General features: G+C 35.6%; 1 protein-coding gene across 1 annotated transcript in view; it reads right to left on the bottom strand.

Annotated features, from left to right (window-relative positions):
* The window catches only part of ZFPM2 (zinc finger protein, FOG family member 2), a 385,277-nt gene that overhangs the window by 340,181 nt on the left and 21,209 nt on the right, over positions 1-23,887 (bottom strand). Inside the window, exon 3 of the mRNA XM_023223327.1 lies at positions 19,767-19,865. Within this exon, the coding sequence (XP_023079095.1) occupies positions 19,767-19,865 (99 nt within the window). The remainder of the gene's footprint in view (positions 1-19,766; positions 19,866-23,887) is intronic.

Genomic DNA, 23,887 nt, shown 5'->3' with positions numbered 1-23,887 from the left:
GAAAATTTCCATCACATCCTCTCAATAAGAAGCAACCCAAGGCCACCTAGATGAATGAGAGACTTTTCATTTCACCCACACATGAAGAACCCTAAAATCATGAGATTTTGCAGTTAGCTATTTATGTATTTGCTAGTTTGTTTAGAGATAAAGGAATAAATATGTTGTCCTGAGTTAATCAGAACTCCTCTTCTTCAACTGCAAGTTTTTACTCCAACATTGCTATTATTGTAATACTGCTAATAACCAATCATTAAAAGTGATCATCCTTTCTTTCCTTTGAAGAGCATATAACACAAAAGTTATACACACACACACACACACACACGCACTCTATAGAAAACTATATAACGTGTTTTTATAAATTATATATACACACAAATATATATAGTTTATAAAAACTATATAGGCTGGGCATGGTGGCTCACGCCTGTAATCCCAGCACTTTGGGAGGCCGAGGCAGGTGGATCACGAGGTCAGGAGATTGAGATCATCCTGGGTAACACGGTGAAACCCCGTCTCTACTAAAAATACAAAACATGAGCCAGGCGTGGTAGCGGGCACCTGTAGTCCCAGCTACTCAGGAGGCTGAGGCAGAAGAATGGCATGAACCTGGGAGGAGGAGCTTGCAGTGAGCTGAGATCCGGCCACTGCACTCCAGCCTGGGCGACAGAGCAAGAATCCAACTTAAAAACAAAAACAAAAAACTATAAGTATATATGTATATATATACACACACACACATGCAGTTTTATATATAGAAAGATGGTTTATATACATATATAAAGTTACTTATAAAGTTGATCAATTAAAAATGAATATAAGAGCAGGCTTGCAAACACTGGCTGCAAGGAAGCTTAAAATTATATTTTCAGCCCGTTTTAAGCAACTATCTTGGACTCTATGGTTTAGCTACCCATGCAATAATACTATTCTTGTCTCTGCCATTTTCCTATCTATGTTTTCTTTTATCTGCTTTAATAATTTATTCTATCATTTTACATTTTATGTTTTTTATTATTTATCTCAAATCCACTGCAGAATGAAGCAAAGCATAAGGAGCACCTGCCTAAATTATATTTTTCACTCTGAAATACTTTAGCACTTCAACTTGAACTTAAGCTAGTATCATTTTACTCTAATCAAGGACATTGAATCGAATAAAAGACTTTTATTTTTTGAATAACATAGATACAAACTGATTCACTATTTCTTTGGCCATTCAGGAGTTAAAGAAATATAATGGGGAAGAAGACACAAGGTTGAAGCAAAATTTTAGACAAAAAAAAAAAATCTGGATACAAAGTAAGGATCATGACGATGCTGATGATGATGTCATGGTTATATTGCTTACACAACACAGTGTCAGGCACTCTTTTCATTAATTCACTTATATAATATAAAGCCCTGTGAAGCATGGGTACAGCACTCCCATGGTAGAGATAGAAAGTTGACAGACAAAAATGTTAAGTAATTTGTGCAAATTTGCTGAGCAGGGTAATGGAGCAGCAGAATTTGAAAGCAATTTTCATCTGAGATTCTGTCTCCCATTACCTTTACCTTCCTTCCCCGGAATTTGACTTGTGACCTTAGTCTCTCCCTCATCCAGCCTTCTTCGCACAGGAAGCTTCACAGAGGGAAGCAGTAAGCTCAGACCTGACTTTGTCCTCTGTTAGCAATGAAACCAGGTAAACCATTTAACGGTTCTAAGACTTAACATCTTTTGCTATAAAAGAGGGATTACATATTGGGACTGGAGCCAGGGTGCTCTGGAGCCTTGAGCACCAGTGACTGGAGCCAGGGTGCTTGATGAATGGTGGAGGTTAAGATTATTATGTGCTTTCCAGGATGAAGACACATAAATGATTAATTAAACACAGAAACCAAAAAGTTGTGCATTGGAAAGGAAACAGTTCTCAAAATTGTATTAAAATATAAATTAAACTTAATAAACAGGTTTAAAGAAAAATAAATCATATTGCTCCTTGCTTATATTTTAGGGAAGAAAAAAGAACTCCAGTTAGGTAGAGGAATCTCAAAATATGGTAGCAAATAATAAGTGCCACAATCAAGAAGAGTTCATTGTGTGAAAAACAGAGAAATGACATAGTGACACACACACAATCTCTGGAGTCCAGGCTGCTTAATTTTGATTCCAGGATTATCTGCTGTGTGACTTCAGGCAAGTTTCTTAACATTCCTATACCTCAGTTTCCTGATTGGTCAAGATGAGAATAGTACCTTAAAGTTATTATTGGGAAATCATTGAGAATTTGTTCGCTTTTATATCTCTCATGCCTATGACAGTAACTGGCACACAGTAAACTCTTAACACATAGTAGATACCAGAGATGTGAACAAAAAAGAGAATGCTAAGAAGATCACAGAAGAGGAAGCATTTCCAAAAAGTAGAATTTTACAACCTCAAGATTAATCCTAGATAGTTGTTTGTTTTATTATCATTTCAAAAGAATAACCCTCTGAAAAACAAATGCTTTAGGACCTCTGATTTACTAAGTTTACCTTTAAGCCCTTTTATTTGAATGATTTCAGATTTCTGAAAATAGCTATCAGTGGGCCTAACCGGATGACATATCCTGAATCCTACAGATTTAATATTAAAAGCCCAAAGGAAATCAGGAGAATTATTAATTTCAGGTAATTTTAAACCATGGTTGAAATATTTCATGCATTTTTTTAACAGTTAAATATAATGCCATCTTCATTTTACTGTATTTGAATATCTGGCATTTAAAGTTTTTTTTTTTTATTTTACCATGCTTACTTGAAAAGTAAAGAATGAGTCAAGTCCAGAGAGTCGAATTGACTAATAATCTCTTTTAATTTTAAAATGTGCTAAAATATTCCACTATATATTAATCATGAATTATTGACATGAAATATTAGCCTTAAGCTATATGAGTTCCTAAAATAATTTATTTCCATTTTCTAGGCTGTAAAGCTATTTTATAAGAAATTAATTTTGCCACAAAATAGTAATTATGATTTTTTTATAAATGAATAATTTGAGCTTTTCAAAAATGTCTGCTTGTTCTTGATAATCAAAATGTTTTTCTAGTGTCCACACCAACATGTCAAAGATATCAAAAAATTGCATTATATGTAGAGTGCTTTTTAAAATCTCATATTTACTTTAAAATTTAATACAGGATACAAAAATAATTTCTACATTTAATAACTTAAAACAGTTAAAGTATTTTTTCACAACACATGAGCATTTTTTTTTCTTTTCAGAATAATAAGTGCTTCATTTTGTATGCATAACCGTAAGAAAACTCTTGCTTTTACTTGCTTTATACTGCTCAAAGCAAGGTAAAAGTACTTCCTCCATTACTTTCAACGCATTCTCACACTGAACACAAATACTTATCAATGATGTTGACACCTTTCATTTTACCCAAATTTCTTAAAAGCCTATTGCTGAGTGTCCAGTGCAAGCCCTCGACTCACTCCTAACTCCATTTCACCCTCCATATGATGCTGGGTGGGCCATGCTCCCTGTGCCAGCGATGCTGGAATGTTTTTTCCTCTCCTCTCACTTTCTACCTGTTGGATGTTTCCATGTTTATTTAGGCAAGTGGCCTTAACTGGTCTTCCAGAGCCAAGGAGATGCCTCCTTCTCTGGGTTTCCCATGTGTTCTTCTGTGTTCTTACCTCATTTGTCAGCTTGGGGTATATTCCCCAATTTTGCCTCAAGTAAAGCCTCTTTGTTTTGAGACCTTCTTTATTCTCCCTAAATTCTCCAGGATTTGGAAAAGACAGCAAATCCGTTAGGCCACTGGAGTCCCAGCTTTGCTTGCTATGTTTTGGTGTCACTATTGAAAACCTTTCCTGCACAAGAAAATTGATTTGCCTTCTCCACTGAAGTGATACCCAAACAGCTTCTGCTCCTATACAACCTTAGGCTGCAGGGTTCCATTCACTTAATCAACACTCACATCTCAGCTCAGTCATTCTTTCCCAGAGCAGGACCCCAGGGAATGCTATCTGGTCCCAGAGGGTTCTAGATTCAGGAACAAGGGGTGATGGAAGCAGCCCTCTCTCTTAAACCCAAAGGCCCTAATGTTGAGTCCTAGCTTTATCTGCCTTCCAGAAATCTTCCCTTGGTGTCCTTTTCCTGCCAGCAGACTTTGGTTACAGCCACCGTAATCCACTCCACTATGGACTGAACTGTGTTCCCCCAAAACTCATATGTTGAGGCCCTAATCCCCAATGTCATTCTCTTTGAAGGTATAGCCTTTAAGGAGGCAATTACAGTTAAATGAGATCATAAGGAGAGGACCCTAAGCCAACAGAAATGCTATCCCTGTAAGAGGAACACACACCAGGAGTCCTCTCATACACAGAAAAAGTGAGGCGAGGACGCAGCAAGAAGACAGTCATCTGGAAGCTAGGAAGAGAGGCGTCACTAGAAACAAAGCCTACTGATACCCTAATTTTGGACTTCCAGCCTCCAAAATCATGAGGAAATAAACTGTTGTTGTTTAATCCACCCAGTCTGTGGTATTATGTTATGGCAGCCTGAGCAGGCCAATACATACCCCAAATTGGGGGAAAAGTAGTGGAGTTTGGTTGACTACCACAAAGAGAGCCCCTAGGGTACATATTCCAATCAGTCTCTTACCTCCTTCCAGGGTTCTGAGATTTCCTAGACAGGGAGTATTTATCACAAAGTCACAAAGCACCCTCCCCACCCACCACACACACACACACCCAGTTTGGAAGGTTCTGGTTCCTATTTGCCTTATATTTGCATAACTAACAAGAATTACTGAGCTGGGGCAACATGGTGAAACCCCATCCCTGCAAAAATAAAAACAAAACAAAACAAAACAAAACAAAAAACTAGCTGGGCATGATTGTGTACACCTGTAGTCCCAGCTCTCTGGGAGGCTGAGGTGGGAGAATAGCTTGAGCCCAAGAGGTCAAGGCTATAGTGAGCTGTGGTTGCACCACTGCACTATAGCCTGAGTGAAGGAGTGAGACTCTGTCTCAGAGAAAGAAAAAAAGAAGAGTCATTCAAGTGACTTCTTTAATAATAAGAAAACGGTTTGTAGAATATTTTTCATGCCCAGTTATAACATTAGAATTGGTGAGAATAATTTCTTTAAAGTTTTTTTCCTTTATCACCCTATTAAGAAACTGTTGCTTTAATCATATTACTATAATTATTGTTTAATGGCAAGGGGACCCGATGTCCCCCTTATTCAACTTACAGAATAAAAAAAATATGTTCTCTACTAAGGAATATGATAACGTTCTAGAAAACATCTAATTAAAAAAAACAGAACTGAAAGAGCAAAGACTCTGAAGATGGAAAATGCTTTCTTTTTTTCTTTTCTTTTGGCTTGCTTTTCTTTTAATTGCTTTTATAGAGAAAATATAACTAAAAGTAATGTCAAATGAAATAATGCATTGCTTATTAAAAATACATACTGAAAACATGCACTGTCAATTTCAGATACTTGATCATTTTTATATTATTTGGCATACAGCCTACTTAATTCTGCTAAGTGGCAACATGTCTCCATCCCTGAGAGAATATATTTGTCTATTTGTTGTTTTCACTTTAGTTTATATTATTAACACAATGTTAAAAAATGTAACAATCTGCATTGATTAATATGGAAAAGGTAATGGGGGGGAAACAAATGAATTTTTTAAATTTTCATTCCATCAGTAAGTTTGTGACTGTCTTTACATGGAGTGTAACATTCATTTCAACTGATCTCTGCCATGAAAACAAAAAAGAATCTTTGATTCTTTGTGTATTTACCCAAAGATAAAGGAATGTTTAAGATGAAATATGCTCTTTTCTTTGCTTCCTTGTATGTGACCTTGTATTAAATTTTTAACAATTTGAAAACATGCAACACTTTGCAATTTTCCTTTAACTACACCTAATATACGGTCCATGGGAATTCTGTCAAAAAGACTCTGCTGTAGGCAAGAAGTTCAGAGGACATCCCTGAGGCTTCCTTTCTTATTCCCTTCAAACTCTCCAAAAACCTCCAACAGCCAAGAGCCAAGTCAGCCTTACTTCCAAACACCAGGTAAGACCAGTAAGGCCACCAGAGGCCCTGGTTAGATTTCTTTGCTAATCTTTTACCAAACCCTTTTATTGTTGCCTTTATATAGTTGGTAGATGTAACACATCTTCGATAGGCAGCCTCATGTCTAAATCTGGAGTCCCTTCTCTGCCTGCAGGAAACTGTATTTTCCCTTGTCTTTCAGAGAGTCTGTCCTTTCCTCAGGTATGAGAGTGACAGGAAGGACAGTGCCTTCCAGGTAGCAGGTCTAGCTGGGAAGTGAAGACTTCCCTGCAGGCAAAATGAAAGCATGTTTACCACACATGCTATGGAATTAGACTTGGCAAAAAACAAGCAAACAAACATTTTCTATCAATGAATAACAACTTAAAGTGGGTCCAATGTGAATTTATCACTCCCTTGGGATCGCTTGACGAGATCATTATTGCCTGTGTTACTTCATCAGCATCATTTCTTACCACCAGCATCACACCGCCCACTGTAAATGCCTCTATCACTGTACCCGCAGCCATGTGTTTTAATTATCTCATCATTTGTCTATCTTCTCCTTTGTACTATGAGCTTTTTAAGGCAGACTAAGCCATCACTTGATCCTTGGAACCTACTGCATAGTTCTTCTTCAACAAATGTTTGAACTAATTAAATTAATTAATTCAATGTAGGTCTACAAAGGTGCAGGGGAAGAAGTACAAAATCTAGACAGCATATGTAAGTCATATTTATGAGTGAATAAGTTGCAAGCTCCAAGTATCAATCTTAGAAACAAGTGCATGAGTTTATTATAAAGACAAAGATATAATAATGCCCAAGGTCCAAATGTGCTACTGAGGTAAAAACAACAACAAAAATACAATAACAACATACTGGCTGTTATCTGTTTGGCTACTGAAAAAGAAAGCATACCTTTAACATATCAAATGCATAGTACAAATGTATATTATATAATTTATTGTTAGCAAATGTAACCTATCAAACACATTAAAAGTGATAAACCTCACAAAAATCATAAGCTATTTGATAAACCAAAGTTATTGAGAGACAAAGGTAGAAATGATGAAATTTAAAAGAAATAATGCGGCCGGGTGCAGTGGCTCACGTCTGTAATCCTAGCACTTTGGGAGGCCAAGGCGGGTGGATCCCTGTCCTGACTAACACTGTGAAACCCCATCACAGATAAAAATACAAAAAATTAGCCAGGCATGGTGGTGCGAGCCTGTAGTCCCAGCTACTTAGGAGGCTGAGGCAGGAGAATCGCTTGAACCCAGGAGGTAGAGGTTGCAGTGAGCCGAGATCGTGCCACTGCACACCAGCCTGGGCAACAGAGTAAGACTACATCTCAAAACAAACAAACAAGAAAAGAAATAATACTATGGAAAACCTGAAGATATTGTAGGAGCAGAAAATAAAAACTGAAACAATTTAATAAAGTTAATGGATAGTAGATTCAGAGTAGTTTAACACAGGAATACGAATTTCTCTGGAAGCATACTCCTAAATTCAGAAGTTTAGAAAATTCTTAGGCAAAAATAAGAGGTAAATGATAATGAATAATTTTATTCAATTACCAGAGAGTTTTAAAGAAATCTAAGTACTTTATATATTAATGTACCAAGAAAATTTATTTTGTATATTTATTTGACAATAAATATTTTACATGTTTATTTATCAACGATGGTTGTTTACTAGAGCTGATTCCATGTGCTTATTTTTCCCTCTCATCTGAACCTACCACAGTCTGGTTTCTGCCACCAAAGCTCCATGAAATAGTTCCAGTTAAAATCACTAATATCTGGATGTCACTAAATTTAAGGACATTTTTAACTCTCCATCTTGGTCTCTCAGCACCATTTAAGCCAGGCATAGCCCCTTCCTTCTTTAAAAAAAAAAAAAAAAAACATTTTCCTGGTTTTCCCCATCTTCTCTGGCCATTGCTTATCAGTCTTCTTCAATGACTCTTCTTCCTCTATCCTTCCCCTAAAGATAGGGAATTTCTGTCTCCTATCTCTAGGGAATAGAGGTTTGTTTTGCAGCCCTCTGGTTTATATTTCTATACTAGGCAATTTCGTCTTCTCCCAAGAATTCCACTGCCATGAGTACATTGCTAACTCTCCAATTTATATCTCTACCCCAGACCTTTCTTCCAGGCTCCTGGCTATATTACCAATGTTCTACTCAACAGCTCCATTTGGATATCTCAAGTAAATAAAAAACATGCCATATTAAAAATCCAACTCATCATCTTACTCCATGAACATGCCTTTCCTTCAGTCTTCCTTACCTCAGTAAATGGTGTCAAAATATTCTACATCGAGAAAGCCACATATAATGACACTAACAAATATATAAAGCGCTCTCTACAAGCCACTGTGACCTCTTGATAAGGCCAGTGAGTTTTTACTTCCTTCTGTCCACTCTCTACACAGTCATCACCGTCCTTTCTTTTTTTATTCTTAATGCAAATATGAGCATGTGACTTCTCTGCATTTTATGTCTTCAGGTTGGCTTTGAGTTTAAATCCAACAATAGTATTACAGACTATAAGGCACTGAAGAATCTGAACCCTGCTTCATCTTACACCACTCTCTTGGTTGGCGTTCTTAGCTCCAACCACAATGGCCTTGAATTCACGTTCCTTCTCATGACAAGGGTTTTGAAAATGCTGCATATTCTGCCCAGGTTACTCTAATCCCAGTTTTTGCTCAAACCCCCTTCCCATGCTCTGTCCAACTAATAATGCCGTTTTCTCTTTCAGATTTTAATTTTACACCCCTTTTACCTAGATTGAGGTCTTTAAATACTAGTTTGAGTATCTCTTATCTGAAATGCTTGGAACTGGAAATATTTTGGATTCTACATTTTTAGAAAGTTTTTGGAATATTTGCATTACTTGTTGAGCATCCAAAATCAGAAAATCAAAATTCCAAAATGCTTCAGTGAGCATTTCCTTTGAATACCATGTACTCAGCATTTTGGATTTTGAATTTTCAGATTTGAGATGCTCATCTTGTACCAAATCCCAGGAACAGTAACCCATGATCCTTGGAGAAACAGCTCACCCCAGGTTTAGAACAGAAAACTAACAAGATGAACCTCTGACATTTTATCATGCCAGGAGTAAAATGGGCTATCAAAGCCTATTATGTTCATGTCAAAAGGTCTCAGAAGCCACCCTGAGGTCTTAGTCACCTTTGGAGGGTGAAGGCACCAATTCACTATTCCATAAATTTGTAAATAATGAGAATGATGCATTTGTCCTCCCCTTTCTTTATGAACAGTATTTAAGGAAAACCAAATAGGGGAAGGGAAGATTTTCATAAGATAACAATTTTAGATAATAATTTTAGCTAATAAATTCGCACAAACAATGACAAAATGTGAAAACCAGCATTTTGCAAATCCTATAGATACAATGGAACCTGGCGATAATTATTAGGGAAAAGCTGATCAGAAACTTGACAAACATCGGATCAGGCTGAAAACACCTAAACCACCTGATACACTGTACTATCACTGCAAGTGTAACTGGAGCGACAGTACATGTGAGCATTCCCACCACACAGTACCTCACACGCTTGTACTGGTAGTGCACTGGAGCATGCAGCTGGGCACCCAGTCTTTATGTGCCTGCTGATATAAAGCAGTAAAAAGCATCAGTGTGTATGCAGTACTGATGCCCACCATATCAAACCTGAATTTACTCAAGGATCTAGATTAACAATCAATTTACAAGAAATGTGGGCTATCGAAGAACATGCTACACACCACCACCAGGATGCAATCTGCCCAGTTTAGAACATGAAAAGTACTGCAGGAGAAATTTCATTTCCACAAATAAGTGTGTGTATGGGGGGTGGGGGGTAAGTGTAGGGGGAGAGAGACTGCTATCCGTTCGAAAAGACTTATCATATAAACCAATATGTGGATCTTTGTTGAATCCTGATTCCAATGAACCAACCATAGACATTTTTTGAGATAAGTAGGGAAGTTTGAAAATGAATTGAACTTTAGATAATATTAAGAATATTTTTATGTGTTATATTGATATTTTATGTGTTATATTGATATTTGTTTAAAGCAAAAGTCCTCATTTATTAGAGAGACTATCAAAGAACCTATGAGTGAAATGACATGATTTCTGAAACTCGCTTTAAAATACTCTAGACACTTTGGGAGGCTGAGGCCAGGAGTTCCAGTCTAGCCTGGCCAACATGGTGAAGTCTCATCTCTAATAAAAACTAAACAAAATTACCTGGGTGTGGTGTCATACTAGGGAGGCTGAGGCAGGAGAATCACTTGAATCCAGGAGACGGAGGCTGCAGTGAGCTGAGATGGTGCCACTGCACTCCAGCCTGGTGACAGGGCAAGACCCCATCTCAAAAAGAAAAACAAAACAAAACAAAACTCTAGAAAAAAAAATTCAGAAGGAAGTGATGAAACCAGATTAGCTAAAAGTTGATAACTTTTGAAGTTGGGCAATAGGTACATGGGAATTCGTTGTACTCTTCCCTCTTCTTTGATGCATGTTTAAAACTTTGCATATTAAAATATAAAAAATAAAAATAAAAACAAATTAAGTTAAAAATGATTGGTCCCTACAGGAATCATTACTGAATCTCTTTCCACCAGACTGGGCTAGCCCCACCACTGATAATATAGTTTTATGGTATCATTTAAATTACTTCAAGAGAACAGCTATCACATATGCAATAAGCATTCAAGAATCATTATTAAAACAATTTTCAATTTCTGGTAGAACATACACTCTCTGAAGTTGAGACCACTCTGGTTAATGTACCGCCATATATCCTAGGGCCAAACACTGAGTGTTGCATATAGTTGATACTAAATATGTAGCTGAAAACATAAACTTGCCCTAACTAATTTATCTGTGTCCTCAGTCAATATTATCCTTCTAGTAATTTAGTTCCAAATTTGTGGCACATCGATATCAAATTGTATATATTTTACTTTTCATGATTTTAAATTACTTCCAATGCATATCATTGTGTTGATCTTTACTTATATTTTAAGCCCACTTAAGTTCTTTTTAAAACCAGACAAAATAAAAACAAAATAGGTTTACTTCTTTCTTTCAGCTTTCCAGATATGAGAGTCAATTTACTCTCACATATATTTTCAGAGCACAATACTGGTACAAGGAAATCAATGCCAATAATCCCTGGTCCAACATACATATTTAATGCATAATTTTGGGTTTCATTTGTTTGTTGTTTCGTTGTTGTTGTTTGAGACAGGGTCTCATTCTGTTGTTCAGGCTGGAGTGCAGTAGCAGGATCACAGCTCACTACAGCCTCAAATTCCTAGGTTCAAGCAATCCTCCTGCCTCAGCCTCCCAAGTAGCTTGAACCACAGGTGCCAATCACTACGTCTGGCTATTGTTTTTTAAATTTTTTTGTAGAAATGAGGGTTACACCATGTTGCCCAGGTTGGTCTCAAACTTCTGGACTCAAGAGATCCTCCCACCGAGACCTCCCAAAGCACTGGGATTACAGGCATGAGACACTGTGCCTGGACAGTGCATACATTTTAATAATAGAGATTATAAAAGGAATGGCAAAGATATTCCTTACATACCAATTCCTACTGACGGGTAGTGTCTTTCTAAAGTGCCCTGTTGAGATGCATTCTAAGCTGAATTATGGTTCAATGGGAAAGAACACAGTAAAACCCTGTCAGTGAACACAACTGGGGTGGGTAGTGGTTATTTAATCAAAATAGCCAAACCATAGAAATATTTTTAGAATAGCGTTATAAGCATTATATTTTATTTTATAATACATAAAAGCATCAAACATTTTATATAGGGTCTAGACATTTTATATAGACCAACCGATTTGTGTTTCACTTGTATAAACAGCATTCACATTCTTCATGTACGATTTCTAGTTTGTTTCATTAGAATGGAGGATGTAAAAGCTTTTGCAAAGCTATTTAAGTGAAGTTTCTTTAATATTTTGTAAGATTTTTCTCGCAAATTATTCAGTTTTTTGACCATACCTACATTTTTTAGTGATTTTCCTTTATCCAGTTTTTTGAAGGTTTCAACATAGTTTTCATAGAAATAATATATTTTGTGTGAACATATTTCATTGGTTTAGACAATATTTAAAATAAAGTAAAAATTAGAGTAAAAAGTATGCCTAGGAAGCATACAAGTGACTGCCCACATCGTTTCTTTCTAACTCCTGGCTCCTGTATCAGTTTGCTGAGTGGCTGAAATAACAGGAATTCATTGTTTCACAGTTCTGGAGGTTAGAAGTCCAAGATCAAGGTGTCAACAGGATTGGTTCCCTCCGAGGGCTGTGAGGAAGTATCTGTTCCATGCCTCTCTCCTCTAGCTTCTGGTGGTTTACTGGCAATCTTTAGCTTTCCTTGGCATGTAGAAGTATCATGGGGATCTCTGCCTTTATCTCCACAAGGCATTCTCCTGTGTTGTCTCCCAGAGAAGACCAGTTATATTCGATCAAGGGTCCACCCTACTTTACTACGACCTCATCTTATTCAATTATATCTTCAAAAACCCTATTTCCAAGGAATACCACATTCTGGGGTACTGAAGGTTAGAATTTGAACATATAAATTTGGTGGTGTAGAACTGAAACCAAAACTGCTTCAATCAGTAAGTTTTAGAGAGGGATAGAAATTGTAGTTTAGTTGAGGGAGCTTCTACTGCAAATAGTGAATTGTCATATATTTTGGGGACCATAAGATAATCATAAAATTTGGCACTGTATCCATTTTCCAGTACTGTGTCTCATGAAAAGGTCACTGCAATGAAAGGTCCAAAGAAAATTTATCTCAAATTCATTATCTTTAACTTGAATTTCTCAATTTAACTTATGTAAACAAATTAGATGTTTGCAAACTCTAAAACAAGCCACTATCTAAATATACTTAGTTCCCATTCTTATACCGCTGAAGAAGTAAAATCATCATACTAGTAATAATAAATTGGTATACTTCATAAAGTTGTTTATGAATCAAAGACATTAGCTGCCTTTCCAAACAGTGATCCAACCTACTTTTTTCTTTTTTTCTTTTCTTTCTGGTTGTGTTTATGTCTGTCCTAATTCTGTATGAGAGTGCAAATTGGAGTAGGGAATAAAACAGAACTTTTTTACCGTGTTCATGTGGCATTCTGTTCTACAAAGAGTCAGGCTTTCATCTTTTAATCCGATATCCACTTAACGACACTACAGAAGGTTTATTTTTTACCCCCTCTTGTTTCATAAAGGGCTCAAAAGTCTGTACCAGTTTTTGACACTTTGCTATAATATTTTCCTGACCCCCCATACACACACATGTGAGCACACACACACATACACACACACTCCTCTCTGCCTCATTTTCATATGGACACAAAGCATTGAGATAAAATGATGGTTCATTATAGTGGTACAGAGCTCTTATCTTCATCCGGCAAGAGTCATTTCCTTCCAAAGATTGAAATGCAAATGTGAAAATTAATGATAACTGCATTATCTGATAGCAGAGATAATACCAATTCACTGTCAGAGTAATACACAGTCATTCTAGGATTTCCTCCGCTTCTCACAATATTCTTCTTACTGTCAGACTATATCTATGGTTAACTATGTTTCATAGGTTTTTGTTAATTTACTTCAAATGGCATTTCCCAGATCTTATATCTACCACATTTTCCCAATCAAAAAGGAAACGAAATCAGAACTGTAATCTTCAAGCCCTTCTTTGGACTGGTAAAGAGGAGGAAAAAGCTGTATCATTAAGTGTGTGCTTCTATCTCATAGTGGTCTTCTGGCTACAGTTTCACTTTATGCAAAAGTGATCATCTTACTAGTTTAATTTAAAGTACAAAGCAGAACTTGCCTGATCGTCTGTTTATATCCCTCATGTCGAACAGCAACTGTATAAAGCAACTTATTTACAGATACCTTGACCAATTTTTAGTTAAGAGGCAACAAGTAGACAGGTCTGATTTTGCCCTAGACATTTATTTTTGAAAATTTATTTACATTAAAAAATATTGAATTGAATCATGTTTTAAGTCAGACTGAATAGAACATACTTAACATAATCCTACAATGACTTTTACATTGCAAAATCATTTTGCCAAATTAACTCACTGCGCTAATGTTTAACAAGGACTTATTACATGTAAGGCATTGTAATGGCCACACAGGTACAATTGCTGAAATGATAGTGAAAGTAATATTAAGAGTAATTAATCAAGCACTTAGGAAGCTTTGAGCTCCATGCTTCAGATGTTAAATCTCATTAATGACGTAGTTATTATTATTAGCCCTATTTTACAAACAAGGAAACTGAGGCCTTGGAGTGTTAATAGCTTGCTCAACGTCACAAAATTGATAAGTGGCAGAGCCAAGATATAAACAGAGGGATGTTTTTGGTCTTCTCCATTCATGACATTACCCCAAAATAATTTACCTTTGATGCATACTCTGACTTATTAGTGTAAAAGCAAGTTTTAATATTTGAAAACGTATAATTCAAAACAAGATTACAAATTTTATTCTATTAATTCACAAATCATCAATATAGGGTTTGATTTTCTACTTCATTTTTATTGAAATGACCCAACGTTTAATATATAAACGTTAAAATCTATTTAAATAGAGGTATATACTTACCCTGAAAAGTTTGTGTCAAAGAATCTCAATACCTGCTCAAAATGTTATACTTGTGTATGTCTGCATTAAGACATGTTATGGGGCGGGGGGTACATGTACTTATTTGCATATTTAAGTAGCATGATATTTTCCTTTATTAGAGCTCCTGGAAGTTTCAATTATAGCTGCTGTAAGCCTGATGGTAAGACCACGATTTCATTCAATATTGTACCAGACAAATCAGATTTTCACTATTCCCAAGTGCAAAAAGAAGTAACCATGTTTTAATCAGGTAATTCAGAGAATTGGCACACTGAAAGTTGATGTAAGTAAGATGTGACTTTTAAGGTGCTTATTTCATAAAGGTAGATGACAGATTTATAAAAGATTTACCTAAGTTTTCTTTCCCTAGTCTCCTAAATACGAGTACATAAAACAGACTTCGGTCATGGAATGTGGGTTCTTAAGATCGCTAGGGATGTGAACACTATTTTCAAAATAAGGTCAACATTCCAACCATTGGTCTGTCTGAAAGGATGGAGTGAAAACTGTTTAACAAAGTTCAGTCCTAGGGTAAGGGAAGACTACTCACATATTTAGCAAGTCCTATTCTCTCCCAAGTTCTGTGCTGGATACTTTGTAAATATCATCTCTTTCATATTTCATCCTCATCACAGTATTTCAAGCTATTATTATTCCCATTTTAAAGATAAGGAAACTGAAGCTTGGCCTGAACTTCTGAACTTAACATGCCAGAATCTAAAATCTGTACACTTCATTCTGTAGTTTAAACCATACTCTACTCTCCAGTCTATGAGATGCTTCATTATTGCATCAGTGACTCAAATATGGTACATGGATAATTAAAGAAGCCTACAGGAGGGAAATGATATCCAAAAAACGAGAATACGGACAGCATCATGTTACACCTTGAAATTCTCCCAAGTACTCTAAACAATTATTACAATAAATGCAAGACAAATATTTATTGAACACTTAGATGTATAAGAATATTGGCAAATGAAGAACTTGTGATAGTGATAAAACATAAAATTTGTGAGGAAAAGAAAAGAAAAGATGTTTACTTAAAAGAAGACAGATGTTATAAATAAAATATGGGCAAATACAGATGAAAAACCAGAATAGTGAAAAGTAAATGTTCTGTGAATTAGATTCCAAGCAAAGAAGTGTCCAAGTAAAATTTTATAAGCAAGAAAGAACAATTACATTAAAAAACAGATGTGAGAGATACTGAAATAATGAGATGATGACTTTTATACTGGCCTGAACCTTACTAGCTTAGTGTGTGTCTAGCTTTTCATTCAAACTATGAAAGATTCATAGGAACTTGAAGTATACTTAAATAGGAATCAGAAACATTTAAACATGAAAGAATTCCACCACAGAAATGTTTACATGTAAGATAATTTTCTTAAAGATGGTTTAGGTTACACTTAATCATAACAGCTAACAAAGGTGTGAGCAATAGTGATAACAAAACATATCTTTTAGTTGAATAACATAAGAAAAAAGTACTTTCCACTGTGGAATCTGCATTTGATAAAATGGAACACTTCAGACGGGAGTTGATTCATTATTTAATTCAGCCATCAAGAAAGGTTGTGGAGTCATCATCAATTAAGCTCTTACAAAAAAAAAAGATAAATCCTGATCCATCTTAAATGACGTCAGCTCTATGCCTCAAATTCCTTAGATAATTTGCTCGTCCTTTGATTCTGTTCTCTTTTTAGAGAAAACCATCTCTCTTAGGGTGACTGTCAGAACTGAGGTGGAGAACCTTAAAATTAGAAGACCCTGAAATCCAAATCTGTTTCAGTACCTCATATCTTAATCAATAATTTGTGGCTCAACTCAGTATAACAAAACTTTTCTCTTCATTTCATCAGATGTACTACTGGGCATTAGAAACTCTAAGAAGAATTTTAAAAAGTTCTGCTTCAAGACTCAACAACTGCAAAGCCACAATAGTAAATCACTGGCATTTTATGTATATGATCTGATTTAATTCTCTAAGAGTTGTTAAAATTATTTTCTATTTTTTACAAATGAGGATATAAGCAAAGAGAGAACAATTTTTTTTTTTTTGCCAAAATTCCAAATTTTTTGCCAAAAATCTCCCAGCTAGTGAGTATTAAATCTAGAATTGAAACTAAACCCATGGAATCTAAAGCCTATTTTTTTTTAATTTTTAATTTTTGTGGGCATACAGTAGGTGTATATATTCATGGGGTATATGAGATATTTTAAGACAGGAAAACAATGTATAATAATCATATCAGGGTAAATGGGGTAACCATCAGTAAAGCCCATTTTCCAATATGTTTGGAAACTATCACTAAAAGTTGCACAATTTTCTCTCCTGACTACAGTTGGAAAATGCCAATACTGTTTCATTAATAACAAAACTTGCAGTAGTAACATCGAACTAATTGCTGTTTATGCAATAGCGAAAACACAAAATACCCCGTACTTTCTCCCAAATCTCCTGATTAAAGGAAATTAATGAATACTCTACCTTGAAAAGTAAATAAATGGATATTATTTTGTTATGAATCAACTTCAATTCAGGGAGTTTCATAATAGTAAAACCCTTTTTTTGGCTAAATATATATGGACAAAAAATTGTTACTCACTTTATAATAGACAAAGAAGCAATTTTTTGGTAGGCATACCTGCTTAGAGACATGTATTTTCTCTTCAAAGTTTTGTCATAACCACATGTGCCCAGAAAAGAGTATAAAGTTTTTTTTTACCAATATCAAATAAATAAAAACAACATTAAATTAAATACATTAAATAAATTTAAATGAAAATGGAAAATTCTTTACTTTGAATGACAGCATAATTCCTCACTTTGTTCACTTTCTCCCTCCCTCTTTTTTTAGCCACAAATACAACTTTATTTGTTGAAAAGCTTCCTGAAAAAGGTAGCACTGGGTGTATAGCATGTGTTTGCCATTTTATCCCCTAAAATTTGCTTACTTACTCCCAAGTCACTGGAAAAGCTATGGGCCCCAGACATAAACAAAGATAACCCTCTCCCCACAAATTTTCCCCAACGTAAGAGTAAGCCAGAATGTACCTTTCTGCAAGCAGGCATATCTAAAAGACCATCTAAATTAATTTTAAATGTAAAAACGCTTCTAAATTGACATATACATACTTAATTCTATGGATAAAGAACTATGGCCAGGCACAGTGGCTCACGCCTGTAGTCCCATCACTGTGGTAGGCCAAGGCGGGTGGATCATGAGGTCAGGAGATCGAGACCATCCTGGCTAACATGGTGAAACCCCATCTCTACTAAAAATATACAAAATTATCTGGGCATGGTGGCACACGCCTGTAGTCCCAGCTACTTGGGAGGCTGAGGCAGGAGAATCGCTTGAATCTGGGAGGTGGAGGTTGCGGTGAGCCAAGATCATGCCACTGCACTCCAGCCTGGGTGACAGAGTGAGATTCTGTCTCAAAAAAAAAAAAAAAAAAAAGAACTATAAGAGGCTGGGCGCAGTGGCTCATGCCTGTAATTCCCTTGGGAGGCTGAGTCGGGCAGATCATTTGAGCTCAGGAGTTTGAGACTAGCTTGGACCACATGGTGAGACCAAGTATCTACAAAAAATATAAAAATTAGCTAGTTGTGGTGGTGCATGCCTGAAGTCCCAGCTACTTGCAGGGCTGAGGTGGGAGGATCACTTGAGGCTGGGAGGTGGAAGCTACAGTGAGCCAAGATCATATCACTGCACCCCAGACTGGGCAACAGAGTGAGACCCTGTCTCAAAAAATAATAATAATAACTATAAGATATAATATAAAATATAAAAGTTCACTCACTGTTTTTAAGTTAAAGGTAACCTCCATGACAAAACCAAGAAGTTCTAAAAATCTTTTTTCCTATTTTTTTTTTTTTTTTAATCAAGGGAATCCTTCCCCACATTGAGAAGAAGCATCATGCCATAAGGTGAAAATGCCAGAAGGCTATATTTTCCTTTAAACTCTTAAAATGTGGTAATAAGGTACTTTAAAAATAATACATTTTTGATCTAAAATCTTGTATAGCATTATATTATAGAATACAGAATACAAACATTTGTGTGTATGATGAATAACATTAGAAATGACATCATAATAATCAGATATACTCTATCTTCATTTTTGTTTGCATTATATTTTCCAGCTGCTGGTTTCAGAAAATTACTGCTGGAGTTCCTCTCTTCTTCATGTACAGCAGAGAGCAATTTGCAAAGTCATGCAAGGGTGAAAATGTGATTGAAATATAGGGATCTTTCTTAATGAAAAATGTTACTGCTTTGGAAATTAGGGCTAAAACTATTTCAGAACTCACTTATATTCTTAAACCTGATGATATAATAGTCTCCATTTATAAATATACTATCAATTGTAAATTACTTGGCACCAAATGTAAAGACTTTTTTCTGCAGAGTTCTTTTGACTGTTACATATTTACATATATTTATATTTGTGTGGTGGAGTATTTTGATCAGTTTTTGTTTTTCTTTAAATGATTACATGTTAAGATCTTTAAAATCAAATGTAATTTTACTCATCAAAATGAAAATGTTACCCAAACCTTAGATCAAAATGGGGCATCTTTTGATATTTTCTAAACTTCTAAATATGTATTGAGGTTCAACCTATGACTTAAAACATGACCAAACTGAAAATGATCGCTCTTTGAAGTAATATTGTTTCTTGTTTCTAAGTTTTAATATTGTGCCCAATTTAAATTTGGATGTAGCTTAAAAATCCTTTGTTCAAAGAAGCAAGTAGAATTGACTAATTTTATATGAAGATGAAAGAAAAAAATGACAGAAACTTCAAGCAGTGGTAGCACTTTGGTTTTTACAGTTTATGTAACAAAAATCTAAAAAGTATTTTTAAAATAATAATCTATTTTTAAACTCTCTTATAATAACCAGCACACACAAAAACATTTTTTGCAAGCTAACTAATGTTCAGGAAAAAAAGAAAAATATGCATTTCTAACAGTAGTAAAGATGGTAGAATTTTACATATTCTCTCCTACCTGGGCCATCCCAGTCGTCTGTCTCAACTCCAGATTGCCCCGGTTTCTCTGACTGTGTGTCCCCATCTGATTCTGCTGTCTCCTGGATTCCTTCATCACCTGGAAAACACCGACACAAGGAGAGAAAGAAAATGAGCAAAGCCCTCTCTTCCACATTCACATCCTCACTTAGGGCTGTCCTTATCATATATCTAATTACAGGTTTGCTATACATATTGTCATTATACTAATAAACGTTCATGATTATTTTGATATCTATTGTGGCTTCACAATAAAGAAAATCAGTATTTGTTATCAATAAATGAATGAAGTTAAGTACTATAAGCAATAAAAAACATTTCCATCTAAAATTTCCTTTGGAGTTCTCAATATATATAAGAAGAAAATGAAATTGCAGTTTATATTTTTTTCTAATACTTTCAATACAGAAAATCTTAACTCATTTATTTCCAAATTGTAACTTTCCTAAAGATAAGATGCAGATAAATAAATATCGTAGAATAAGACATATCTATGGTTTTGGTTGAATTTAGATTACTTTGAAGAACATTTTTATTTTTCCCCAGCTTTATGCTTGCTAAGACTGGGTCTTATTTGTTTTAAAAATATAGTGTAAAAGGCCATAATTAAATGATTAGCCATTGACTCAACTCCTCACAATAAAGGAAACTATAAAGCTATACTTTTGCTTGAATAAATACGCTAGTTTCTATAATTGTATGCCGTCATTTTCACACTAAAAAGGCAGTAACATTCTGAGCAAAAATAAAGTTATGGCAAAGGAGAAACCTTAAGGATACAACCATATTTTAAAAGTAAAAAGTCTAATTAATGAGTACCTTCATTTTAAGTGATAATGTAACAAAGTATGTGCTGCTTTTAAGGAAAAGTAATACACTTTAACACAATGTATACTTTAAAATATTAACTAATATTTTGCCATAAATGGTAATAAAATAAAAACAAAATAACAAGAAAATATGAAGACAGAAAAAATAAATATTAAAATCACAGCAACTATGCCTTGACTTTAATAATGCCAAGTTTTTTTGTTTGTTTGTTTGTTTTTTGTTTGTTTGTTTTTGAGAAGGAGTCTCACTCGCTGTCACCCAGGCTTGTGAGCAATGGTGCAATTTCAGCTCATTGCAACCTCCACCTCCCAGGTTCAAGTGATTCTCCTGCCTCAGCCTCCCAAGTAGCTGGGATTACAGGTGCCTGCCACCACACCTGGCTAATTTTTGTATTTTTAGTAGAGACAGGGTTTCACCATGTTGGCCAAGCTGATCTTGAACTCCTGACCTCAAGTGATCCACCTGTCTCAGCCTCCCAAAGTGCTGGGATTACAGGTGTGAGTCACCATACCCAGCCAATAATGCCAAGATTTTTAAATTAAATTGCTTGCCTATCTAGCTTTCTCTGAAGTATCCAATAACTATTTTCCATATAGGTGCCCAACTCTGTAATACTACTTAAATCTTCGTATGATTATACAAAAAACATACATTGAACTTCTGAAAACTTTCAAAGTAACTTAGAAAATACAGAATTTTCAGGAAATCATGATTATGATAAATGACACAATGTGATGTTAATATGAGTTTTGAAGTTAAAATTCCATACATTTTATTTTCATTTCTATGTGTAGCTTCATAAAATAAATTTAAAAACTGGAATAAAGGTAAGGAGAAGGAATGTAGAAACCCAGGGTCAGCTCTGTTGAACTCAGTTTACTTAACAGAGTGCATGGATTCTGGTGGATATTAAAGAATAAAATACATAAACCACACCACTGAATCTCATGTCTGAAATTGAAAGATTTTTGAAAATTGAGTTATCTTTTCCTTTCAGAACTATCAGAATGAATACCAATGAAATTCCCTCCATAATATATTTATTGAGCATCTACTATGTTTAAGAAACTGTGGTAGGTGCAGTATGATATTTACAGAAAAAGACAGTCCCTTTTTGAAAATATAAACACAATTAAGGAGAATAAGTTGACAAATGAAAATGCAAGGTAAGGTCCAAGTTTTTAAAACAATTTTTAAAAATGTTTTTAAAACAAATAAGATCAATTCTTAGCAAGCATAAAGGCACAAAGGCTCAGGAACACAAAAGGGTTTATCATCTGTGCCCCTTTTTGCAGGTTACATAGACGCTAGCCCTGAACTAACCAAGTTCCCTTCTGCCTGACTGTACCTGCTCTGGCCCTTCTCTACTGAGACTCCTCCTGCTTCTCTCAATCCAGAAACTATGGGATGAAAGCTTCTCTCAATCCAGAAACCATGGGATGAAAGCCTGGTGAGCAGAAGGTTTATGGTATCCATTTGGATTGGTCAGATCCCAGGCCTTATCAGGAGTCTTTGAATATCACCCCTGCATACATGTAAGTAGTAAACTAATGTCATGTAATTAGCAGACTGGCATAACTAGAATCACAATCTTAGTCTTGGTGGAGAACCCTAATGTCTCCTGGACATTCTCTGCTTGCCCCTTCTTGCTGGCCCCAATCCACTCTCTTCCTTCTTGGCCCTGCTTTGTGACCCAGGGATCCTGAACCCTACTACAGACTCCAACACTGGAGCTCCCTTGGCCTCTGATTTCTGAGTTCAGCCACCAAAGGCACTGAGAGCATAGCAGAGGATCAGAGGTAGGAGGGGAGAGAGGTCAGGTATTCATCCCTTATTCCCTTCCTTCTTGATGGTCTTCAGTTGCTAGTAGTGACTGTATTGCAGAATTAGAGCTCCTGTTCTATGGTGCCCTCCTGCTCCTGCATCAGCATCTTCTCTCATGTCTTTTGAGACCAGAAGTGCTAAGCTTCTGACTACAGTGAACCCTTAGATGCTTCCCAATCCTGGTTTGTTTCCCTAGTCCCGCCCACACCTTGAATACTATCCCTTCACCAAAATCCCTTTAGTTAAACCCAGTGACCACATCATCAGTTTCCTGATGGACTCTTATTAATACACTCCATTTCTTCCCAACTTCTTATGCTACTTTAATGATTTGGGGCCAGTCACCATGTACGCAATATTTTGGGTGATACTCTCTTTAAGTTGACTTGCTTTTTAATAACTTATTTTATAAATTTTTAAAAAATGTATTTTAAAAACAAACAACATATATGAAAAACAAAAAGTTTATCATTACTACAAAGGGAAAATCAGTATCACATGCCAAAAATAGACAGTAATCACAAAAATAGATTCAACAAAAATAGCTACCATGTCTATTTAGACTCTGAGTTTCTATCTCATTGCTTTGTATTAGAAAGAGTAGCAAGTACTAGAGGAGTATTTAAGTGATAAATGGTAATATGAAATTCAGACATTCTCACTGATACACAAAGAATATAATAAACTTAACAACTTTTTTACCATTGATTCAGGGCTATTTAATAAAATGTCAGTGTACCATCTTAATCTTCTTGAGTGCCACTAGGGATACCTGACCCAATTTGGGGAAATGTTGACCTTTCCAACACTTAATTTTTCATGGAGGCTAGAATCCACACAATTATTTACCACTTAGATGAGTGACCTTTTGATTACATTTCCACAGACTGAATGGAGTTTCACTCTGGGAGCTAATTCAGGGATGTATACAAAAGGAGTCGTTCTCCCCCATGATAAAGAATAGAGAATATACCCTACAGTTTTTAAATAGCATCCACCCCTTCCAAGCACTTTTCTCATTCCTTATGAGTCTTGAAACACAGGAATTTGAGCACCAGAGGGGACTTTGGAAATCATGTAGCCCAAATTAGATCAACTTACTATTCAGGAAATTGATGCACAGATAGGGTCAATAACTTATCCATGGCCTTACAGCCACCGTATTCATTTCCGCATAAGGAACGTCCCCAAATCTCATGTTCCAGCAATACGTGCTTCCCACACATCACAGGGGTGGCATACTGAAGCAGTTTTATGTAAATCTCCTTTCCCCAACAAGCAGGATAGTAGGGCTATGGCATCATAAAGGTCACCAAGAACAGCAGTTTGTACAAGTTTAGAAATTAAATTTGAGTCTCCTAATTGTTACTCTGGCATTCTTTCCAAAACATCCTTTCTCTTTACATCTCTCCTCCAGTTGAGAACCATGAACATCTGAATAATAAT

This window comes from Piliocolobus tephrosceles, chromosome 7 (genome assembly GCF_002776525.5).
Source record: "Piliocolobus tephrosceles isolate RC106 chromosome 7, ASM277652v3, whole genome shotgun sequence".
NCBI classification, from domain to species: Eukaryota; Metazoa; Chordata; class Mammalia; order Primates; family Cercopithecidae; genus Piliocolobus; species Piliocolobus tephrosceles.
This window is presented reverse-complemented; position numbering and strand designations above follow the sequence as displayed.